Source organism: Leptidea sinapis, chromosome 43 (genome assembly GCF_905404315.1).
Source record: "Leptidea sinapis chromosome 43, ilLepSina1.1, whole genome shotgun sequence".
Classification (NCBI taxonomy): Eukaryota; Metazoa; Arthropoda; class Insecta; order Lepidoptera; family Pieridae; genus Leptidea; species Leptidea sinapis.
Genome location: NC_066307.1, coordinates 8,769,245 through 8,779,477, shown reverse-complemented (window position 1 = coordinate 8,779,477; position 10,233 = coordinate 8,769,245). Strand labels below are relative to the sequence as shown.

Sequence of the window (10,233 nt, the reverse complement as noted above, 5' to 3'; positions counted from 1 at the left end):
AGACAGTGGTCGGTGATAACAACTTCAATTTAGCGTAATCTTTTCCTGTATAGACTGATCACATCGTAGGCATACCAGCTCTTTGATGACGCCGGCAGTGCATTCTTTGTTGGCCTGCATCCGTCACTGTTTCTCCATTCTGTTAGGTGGGCTTTAGGTTGAGTAATTGAGGTTACAGCCCATATGCTGCGGCCTTTTTTTGCTAGTTCATCTGCAGCATCATTGTCCAGTGAGTTGGGCTGTTCTTTGATCTATTGCATAGGTAATTTTCTGCTTGTCATTGCGATGGATTGAAGTGCGTCCTATCCCTATAAATTTCAGTATAGGGACAGACGTTATGGTGCTGTTTTGTAGCAGTGATGTACAGTCCGAGATTATCTTTATGTTAAGGTCTCTGACATCTAATATATTCTGACGTCATGCGTACGGCGTATTACTACATAGACACCAGGAGAACATAAATTTGGTAGCGGTGACAGTAATGTCTTTCATAGCGGTTGAAATCATGTGTCATCCTACAAATATGTAACAGGATTTATAGAGGTTCATGCACAATGCACAATTATTATGCAAGTGCTGACCCGTTGTTGTTGTTGTTGTTGTTGTTCTTTGGTGTTCGTGTGTCTATTTGTGCTCTGCTCTCTCCACTCGTGTTTACCAAGGTATAGTGGGAGTTTGCTTGGGTCTCAGCGTTGTACGTGTGTTAATACGTGTTTGTGCGCGTATGCGTAGTACAAAGCTAAATAAAATAGGCACTATAACGGTGGTCTTCTGTATACAGTAACCTATTATACGTTTCTAGAGTTTTTTCATCATTTTTATAGTAAAATTCATTATCATTTCAGTTTCAATTCAATTACGTGTGAATTGCACACATGTTTTTTCTTATTTAAGTGATCCAGAGGACAGCTGCTTTATCCTAATTTAAGAACAATTTTTGTCTAAGCAGTTAAACTTTCACTTATGATGGCGAAGGTTTTATCAACCTGTAGGAATGGACACAGGTACTTTATTTTATTTGAGAACTTTTTGTGACTGACCTTTGTCGATTATCTGTCATTTTGACAGCAAATTATTTACGAATACAGTGTCATGCCACCATAATAATGTCGTCTCACAATAGTTTCGCTTGTGCTTGAAATTGCCTGTATGGGCAAAAACATGGCACAAGCTTAAATAAATCTAAGGGTATAGTAACAAATTGCAAAAACATGTCAGCCAACGAAATGTTAATTCCTATTAACGTTTAATATTACTTGAAATAATATTTAAAATAAAAAGGATTATGGAATCGAATACACCCTAATATGGAATGTCCATTGTCCAATGAGAGCTATGAATATCGTAGAAATCTCTTTAAAGACATATGGAAGAAGCCAGAAAACTTGAATGATGCAGATACCAGAGAAGTTGTCTATAAACCTAAAATCATAAAGTAAGTAGGTAGATATAAATATTATACTTACGTAATGTTTTTTCATAAAACGTACTTATTCAATCCCTAGCTATATTTAGTTAGAATTCATTTATTTAAGTTCATCAGACTATTTAATATAATATAAGAACTAGCAGTGGGTAAATCAAGAACTATAGTCCGACAACTTCGTGCGCGACCGTCCCACGGGGTGACAGACGGTGGCGGGGACGGGGTACTACAGATGTGTACGGGTAGCGGGGAAGGGCAACGCGTGAGACTACCGTAACGCGCTCCCCGCTGACATCTTTAGTACCCCGTTCCCGTTTGTCACCCCGTGGGACTATAGAATAGCCGAACACCATAATATAAAGCCTTCTGATTCATAATTATTATAAATATGTTTTGTGGAAGTGTAACAATTTTATTCTGCTAAGCTATATACTACTGAAACTACAAACTTATAATTACAATTTACAGAACTTTAAATCTGGAGGGCACTTATCGCATTGCAAAGCAACGTCGCAAGCAACAACGCTTAAAACGTCTACAAACTGTATGCACTAAAATCTTAAAATTTTGCGATGGAAGTGATGAGGAGTGGTCCATTGAGGAAGTACCTACTTAATTATTTAATTTTATTTTAAATTAAGGCAAAGGCTGAACCAAAATACAAAACCAGCTTTTGAATAAGCTTGTTTACACAAACACTCAAATCCATACAAGGCGCAAAACTGGCAACTCCCACCCCAATATTAGTAGTTTGGCCAATCATTTTAAGTACCCTAATATTAAGGGATTCAGTTTGCGTACAGACTAAAGATATCACATCTTCTATCGTACCCATATCATGCAGTGCTAGTGTTCTTAAGCTCTACACGAGCAAATTTTTTTTTGCTGCCAACTTCCAACTTCAACTTAAGTCATGATAATATTCTTCGTCCCAGGGGCTTTTCAATATGATATAGAGAGGGTGCCAAATGCCAATAATAAAAAGTGTGTATTTACAACTTAAGTTAGTTTTGCCAAATGAGTAAGCTAGATAGATCGACTGGGCTAATTAGGCACTTACCCTTTTAATCAAGCCATTGTGTTTGACAATTTATCTACTCAAGCCAGCTTAGCCCGACCCCGAAAGTTTTCAGACTGCTGCGGGGTCCTGGAGCGATGGTAGAGATTGGATAATTTTGTTCGATCAAGCTCCTGCTCTCTATATATATAATATCACCATATCATCCGGAGTTTCTTCTGCTTCCATTCATCGCCAGCATGAAAGACTATCTGTCATACCTATGGTAACTATTTACCATATTTGCTTATACAGATACGGGACAGTTAACGGTTATAACAACTGCGTGGTTTCTGTTGCTCTTTGAAGAGACCGGGAACGCATTCTTCGTCTTCATGCACCCTGTACTATTCTTTCGGTCCATTAGGATGTGGGCTTCTACCATTTTTTCCGCAGCTATATTGTAAATTGAGCGAGCTATATATTATTGGCTAGATCAATTACTAAGTTCGTATGTATACTATAATATCGTAATCTACCTGTTACTTAGGTTTGTCAATTGGGTATTATATTCTAGGACCAAGCTCATAACAATAATAACGGTAGATATTTTTCGTTAATTTTATGCCGAAATAAAAGTAATCATTAACTCAACAGCATAAAAGGCAGAAATCAAAGAGAAGACTAACAAGAAGAAAGGCAATAAAGCGTCAAAGTAAACATAGACGGCTAAACAATAATTATAAAAACTATAAAATGGAATCTTCTACAGTGATCAATGAAAATATTTCAAGGAAAGAATTGACCCCACACAACGATGACAAATGTGTACGATATCAATTAAATAATAATAGAAAGTACTTGTGTTTAAATAACGTCGTAAATTAATAATTTTCTTTTTCCAACAACAGGAGACATGTGAACAAAAGGAAATGGGAAGCTCAACAAGAAAGGCATTGAGGTCCAAAAAAAATTATCGAAAGTTAAACAATTTTAAAAACTACGTAACTGAAACTTCAACACTGATAAACGATGAAATATCAACTACTCAATACGACGACAAATGTGTAAGAGAAATGTTCAATAATTTAGATAAAGGAAAACTTAGTAGTTACATATAATGTAATATAATAATGTGAATTAAATAAATTCAACAGCAGATAATGGACAAGCAAAAAGAAAAGGATAAATCAATAAGTAAGGAAATTGGTTTCAAAAGTATACATGGCCATCTAAATAAGTTGGCAAACTATTTGAACGAAACTTCCCCGTTAAATGATGAAATATTGACGGGATCAACATCTCTCCGCTACGAAGACAAATATGTACAAGCTAAGTTTCCATGTAAGCATGCTATCTGGTGCAACATCAACAAAGGTAAAGGTGCAACCGACGATTCTTAGATTAAGGATTGATCTCCGCTGCACTCCAAATAGATACCGCAGGCGTAGTCGCAAAGTCCGGTAACTAATACTACGCCCAAGAGGGCGTTCTCGAGCCAGTTTCAAACAATGTGTGACGTTGACGTGAAACATGTTTTGTTAAAATTTGTAAATAATGGAAACTAAAATGCCGGAATGCGTAGTAAAACTTTCTAAAAGTAATACTACAAGAAATAAGACACTGGCATCACATATCACCACTAAGTGTTTTGTATTTTATTAATTTCAATAAATAATACGAAGCTTAAATTACAAAGATGCAATTGTGTGTCAAGATGCCACGCACACAAGCATCTAATAGTAGCCGTAATAAAATAGCTATTGCTCTTAGGTAGTACGATTTTTATTCATATTTTTATTTTAGAGCATTATTGTAAACTGTTCAAACTGTTTGTTTCAGATAATATTTTAAAACGCAACATGAATGTTTATTCAAAGAGAATCAGCTTACAGGAAAATCCTAAAAGGGTGCTTAAAACAAATATAATCAATATAAAAATTTAATTTTTCACTTTTATTTTTTACTCTCATATTGAAGGAAGATAAATCTACTTGGCTTGGCTTTGCAACTGGCTTTTTGCAACTGGACTGGCTTTTTAATTCAAAATACAAAAATACTTGCGAAGGATCGCAGCCATTTGTATTATACGTCAAAATTAAGTCTCTGGACGCTCGCGTGTGGCGCTTCAAATAGGCACAAAAGATTTGGTATCAAACATATTATGGTATAGTCTGTCCAGTGGTATTTATACAGTTCAGTGCTTTAAATAGAGTGTTTTAATCCTTTAAATAGTATTTTAAAGATATATACGTCTTGTCTGTTAAAATGTCGTGGTATTAAATTCTATCATTCTTACATGACCGACATCAACGTAGCTCTTTAAGGTTTAGCTATTCATACAGAAATATAAAGTTAATATACCTACCATAACTTATTGGTCAGGTTTTATTGAAATCAGAGAACAGAATTTTATTGCTATGATTTGTTCCTCTTTCTAACCTGTTCCTCACCTAATTCGAGATACCTATTTGTCAGTAACTACAAAGTGCCTAAGTGTCAAGGATGTCCAGTATTCTGTCAGAAACTTAGTCTATGACGTGCCTTTGACATAAAATATTTCAATTAATGTCAAGTGTCAATTATAATGTCAAATAATTATTGTCAACGAAGTAAAGTTTGTACTTTGTTATTTGTATTGTAGGTAGGTACTTAAATTTAAATCATTGAATGTTTTGAAAAATAAAACAAGTAAAACTTACATATCTAAAAGTATATTTAACCTCTGAACCTGATCTCTTATTGTGGATACTTTACGGAGTGACAGCATAATTTTGAAAATCTCCTGCCTGTTGTGATGTTACATGTTCATTATTAAACATACCGTAAATGTTTTCTCACGATACTGGCTGTATTTTCTAACATAATTATTGATGAGTCTAACCGAAGATGTCCGACTACGATATGCAGTTTCAAGAAGACTTAGAGAAGGCTCAAGCACTCAGCTTAGAAAGTCTGGCGTTGGAACAATTTCGTAGGCAGAAACTGCTAAGTGCAGCAGGTACAGGTAGTGTACTGACATTTTTTTTTTGTTTACACTTTGAGATAGGTCTTATCGTTATCATTAATCTTTGTTGCAAAATTTTAAATATCCATGCTTAATGAGGCTATTTATAATACTAATATCTATGCCAAAATATATAGAAATTATACTATAATAATAATATATATTGATGTTGTCCTAAATTTGTATTCCCTAATCTGACAAAATAATGTTTGATTGTTCATGGTATAATATAAATAATCTTTCATGGAATACAATCAATTGAGCATATTATAATAATTGAAAACAAGGCTATCAGAACAAGAGGAAGTAGAGTGCATTGACTTTGGAGTGAAATTTGTGTGACTATGAAGTATGTTCCTACATTCAGAAGTTTTATTTTACTTTATTTACACAAATTATTTATCAATTTTAATTAATTACATGCTATTTTAAATGTAGTCTACAAAATCTTAGCAGAATTATGATGTAAATTTAAATTGATGAAATTTTTGTATTCATAATATTTAGTTATTATCATCTTGATAATAAATAAAATAAATTTATTTTGTGTTTAAGATTTTATTTTGATTAAGGAGTGATCCAGGCGGATAGGTTGTGGGTATAAAATTAAGGGTAGGTATTCATTTTAGTAGCAGATCTTGTTGGTGGTGTTTAATTATTTGTAGCAATCATGACCATAAAGATCTTGGCTTAATTGGACGTAATTCCAGAAAAATATTCCAAACCACAATCAATATCTAAATTGAGTTAAGAACACAAATTGGTCATGTGATTCATATTAATGAACTGACAAAAAATAGTAGCCCTACTGTCAATCTTTAAATGACATCATGACTTAGTAGCCCAACCCACATGTATGGAATACACTAATATTTATTATACTTTAAACATGAATTCCTTAAAATATGTATTTTGTGGCTTGGATCGTTTTTCAGGAACTATGTCCAATTGTACATAGGGGATAGGAGTGTCTCAATATATCATATTATTATCAAGGAAATCATTAATTAATTTTGATTTCAAAATGTAGAAAATATATTTAATAAAAAGTTAGAGCTTGGCTGTAATATTGTCATTATAATATTTTTTTTATGAACCTTTATGGCCCTGCGCATTAAAATGCAATGCGGCTCAGGATTCTTGAAAAACCCTGAAAATTCTGAGTGGCACTACAATTATTGCCCTTGTCACCTTGAGACAAGATGTTAAGTCTCATTTGCCCAGTAATTTCACTAGCTACTGTGCCCTTCAGATCGAAACACAGTAGTGCTTACACATTACTTCTTAACGGCAGAAAAAGGTGCCGTTGTGGTACCCATAATCTAGCTGGCATCCTGTGCAAGCGCCTCCCGCTGGTATATATCTATGTATGTAGCTTTGCCTGAACAAACACACAAACAAATGTACAAAAAGTCTATAAAGTACCTATTTTTGGCTTTAGTATTGATTGTAGTACTCACAGCAAGTATTCTTCTTCTTCTTAGTCGGACATTCTTGAAAGAGTGGTCGTGGTTGCGTTTACGAGGTACACGGTGGGGTGTTCGGTGGGTCAATATGCTTTCTGAGAGTAGCTCTCCTGGCGAGTATTCTTATTACATTCTATATACAATTTTTACTTTGTTTGTATTCAATGTATGAATAATTAGTGTGAAAGGAATATTTCTACCTGATGATTCCAGAGATATGTATACGATATAAAGTACACTAGTAGAAATCTCTAATATATTTTTATTTTATTTATATTATATAGGTTGGTATTTTAAGTAGGTATATATATATATATAGAGATTTACCCCAAGATTATACCGGCTCTGCCAGAATCAATTTGCTTTCCACATGACTGCAGAATTGTCAATCGATCGAGATTTTCAGACAAAGTATTATGATACTGGGCAAGGCATTAATCGGATTGGTATCGAAGAGCAGTGATACAACATAGGGGATTTTGGATAATTTACAGAATTAAGACTAACGATTTAATTTACTTCAGAGACACATAATATATTCATCAATTTACGGTCGACTAAATATATGCTATTCATCTGTTTCGTATAATATCCGTAGACGTCGCGAATATCCCCAAATGTTTTTCTCTTGCGGCGTTATTTTACCTAGATACCATGTTTTTATATGTTTATCATTAGGCTGCGTACACATTACGCGCGGCAGCCGCACGAACCCATGTTCAACCCGAGTTGAGCATCATTTGCCGCGCGAGCTAATATAATAACAATATTTACACACTTTTTACACAAATTAGGCATATATAGCCTGTGTTATGAGTTGCAAGACAACTATATGTTTAATACAATATACATATTTACTTAAACATACATAAATACATATAATCATCCATGACTCGGAAACAAACATCCATATTCATCATATAAATGCTTGCACCTACCGGGATTTGCATATGTTGATATAAATTTAGTAGAACGCGCAGCCGATCCAGCTTGAATAGCCTGCGACAAGTAGACAGACCGGTTCATCATTGTAAACCAAATTAGCAATTACTCTAAAAATTCTGACCCGCAACACCTTTTTCAAGTATCAAATCAATTTCATTGTTAATCGTCCATTTTACGTATTCGCCGCGCGAGCCAATTCACCAAAACTATAACCGTCCCAACTGCGCGCGAGCGTCTACATGGCGCGTCTGTGATCGACGGTTTGTCGCGCATAATTTGTACGCACCTTTACCTGCACTCAATCCACCGCGTGGCATATTTTTCTGATAAACTGATAACAAATTATTGTGCTATCATGATTGGTTAAGACTGCTATCAAGTATAATTTTTTAGATAGTGTCTGTGAATCCGGCAACTCCAGTTCATGTCGTAGAGAGAGCTTCGAAACACCGCCTGCACTACCACCACCGCCTAAGAAGCCTCCCAGACGAATCTCCAGCACTGAATATTCAAGGTACTATCTTACTATATTATTTCTTTAAATACACTATTTCTTTATCTGAGACTGTTTTCTTCAAAATCGAGTAGATTGTGAATTATCAAGTTAAATTTATAATACAGGATTATATGTAATTCGGCGTATTCCCGTTAGAAGGTGATAGGGGTGACTATTTGTGTTAAATTAACCCCCATAATGCATTATGCAAAAGTGAACCATTTTTGAGTTAAGTAGGTATTAAGTTTTCAAAGTACCTAAGTCAAAATGCAACATCAAATTTATGAAAAAAAAAAGTATTTATCTATTTAAATCTCATTTTTTGTTATGATTTATAAAAACGATCAAACATTCGTTGTTTATGAATTTTAAAACATTAAACGTTCCAAATTCGAGACTGCGAGATGATACGATATTAAGTAATTATTTCAATATTTTATTGAGAAAATTTTACCACTGAATACCTTAAATCTTTGCCTTAAAAAAAAACAAAATGAACATTATGAAACTTAACTTGCATTATTTTAAAGTTTTTCTTCTTCTCCAACAATACATAACAACTAGGAACTTATATCAAAGAAACGGAAAGAAAATTGTCACAAAGGAGGCAAGCGGAAATTCGTATTCGAACTAAACTTAAGGTTCTTCTTTAAAAGGGAATATTTAGGAATTTTAAAGGGAAGGGGTACCCTGTATATTGTATAATTAAATTTCATTTGATGTAAGTATCAATACTATTTAGTTTTTAATTTAATAATTTTCTTCAAGATAGATGAGAAAAAATGCTAAGTCATATTAAAATTATATTAAATTTTATGATTGATATGAATTTATCGCTTTAAATTGTTTGTTGATTAGCCAATCCGATAGTTACAAGCCTTCAACTTTCCTTACTATAATTATATTTTTGATACAAAGCGTACAAGGCGATAGGTTACTGACAGTTATATTTTACTCTTATTTTGAGCACTGCCCGCACAATAACACAAAGTGTCATACAAATCGCGAGTGTAAGACTTAGCTTGTCACGCACATAAAGTATTAAACGTGTCCTGTTTTCATCGGTTGTCTAGTAATAAGAGACTATCTAGACGTATAAATTATCTAAGAGGTTACTATTGTTTCTTGACTGACGTGCGTCCTTGTAAGTTCAACCCATGAAGCAGGAGTGCATTGTTCACTTCTTCATGAATATCTTGGGCGAAGGTATATATGTGGAGATATCATTATCACAATCAATCTCATATCACAATCATCATCATATCAATCCAAGAACATTGAAATTCTTCGCTTTGTCCCGTATACCTAATTCAAATTAAAAATCATAACCATCTATCGACTAACTCAGATCACACGCTAAATCACATCAAAATCTGCAAGTCTCTTTCGTCGCTTCATTGTGTGTCTTCTACCGCATTTATCACGGGGAGTGTTCCGTTAAGCTGTGTCACCTAATTCGAATTGATGATCGATGCTGAAGTCCACCTACGCACGACACGCCACAAATTAGGATATCACACCCAATCTGGTTGTGTGGCGTTCCTCCACAGTGCGGTTTTCAAGGAAATTTCTTTCACGTACTACAAAGCTGTGGAATGTGATTTCTTGAGCGGTGTTTCCGGGACGATACGACAAGGGTACCTTCAAAAAGAGCGCGTGCACCTTCCTTAAAGGTCGGCAACGCTCCTGTGTTCCCTCTGGTGTTACAAGAGAAGGCGGTGGTGATCAGTTAACACCAGGTGACCCGTACGCTCGTTTGTCCTCCTTTTTCATAAAACAAGGTTAGTGAGAAATGTACATAATGTGAAGTATTTATATGAAGATTTACGTTCTCTGTCAGGCCTATCGCACTCCCCATGTAGGTATTTATATCTTAAGTACGTACGGCGGCCTCTA

General features: G+C 34.6%; 3 protein-coding genes across 7 annotated transcripts in view; 2 read left to right on the top strand and 1 right to left on the bottom strand.

Annotated features, from left to right (window-relative positions):
* LOC126976967 (protein FAM50 homolog) overlaps window positions 1-10,233 on the bottom strand; it is a 278,663-nt gene that overhangs the window by 95,683 nt on the left and 172,747 nt on the right. The gene's annotated exons all lie outside the window — the stretch shown is intronic.
* LOC126976970 (uncharacterized) lies at window positions 1,115-4,390 on the top strand. Of its 2 annotated transcripts, none has more exons than XR_007732057.1 (6): window positions 1,115-1,435; window positions 1,895-2,030; window positions 3,081-3,251; window positions 3,335-3,490; window positions 3,581-3,767; window positions 4,266-4,369. XR_007732057.1 is itself a non-coding variant. In XM_050825604.1 (6 exons), exons 1-6 carry the CDS (start codon window positions 1,308-1,310, stop codon window positions 4,367-4,369), a joined length of 915 nt encoding a protein of 304 aa, XP_050681561.1. In that variant the 5' UTR covers window positions 1,115-1,307; the 3' UTR covers window positions 4,370-4,390. The 2 variants fall into 2 exon arrangements, 1 of the variants encoding a protein (XP_050681561.1); XM_050825604.1 differs by having other exon boundaries at window positions 3,581-3,800; window positions 4,266-4,390.
* The window catches only part of LOC126976951 (phosphatidylinositol 4-phosphate 3-kinase C2 domain-containing subunit alpha), a 77,214-nt gene continuing 72,047 nt past the window's right edge, over window positions 5,067-10,233 (top strand). For 3 of the 4 annotated variants that reach the window (XM_050825554.1, XM_050825552.1, XM_050825551.1), the window contains exons 1-2: window positions 5,067-5,430; window positions 8,235-8,355. In XM_050825554.1, coding sequence (XP_050681511.1) covers window positions 5,313-5,430; window positions 8,235-8,355 — 239 coding nt within the window. In that variant the 5' untranslated portion in view covers window positions 5,067-5,312. The remainder of the gene's footprint in view (window positions 5,431-8,234; window positions 8,356-10,233) is intronic. The other variant, XM_050825553.1, reaches the window with a different exon arrangement.

Bases quoted from the DNA above. Each gene is read 5' to 3' on its own strand.
- LOC126976970 (XM_050825604.1), top strand. From the start codon at position 1,308: ATGGAATGTCCATTGTCCAATGAGAGCTATGAATATCGTAGAAATCTC. The intron at 2,031-3,080 runs GTACCTACTTAA...TTAACTCAACAG, and splicing joins AGGAGTGGTCCATTGAGGAA to CATAAAAGGCAGAAATCAAA. The intron at 3,491-3,580 runs GTAAGAGAAATG...TAAATTCAACAG, and splicing joins CTCAATACGACGACAAATGT to CAGATAATGGACAAGCAAAA.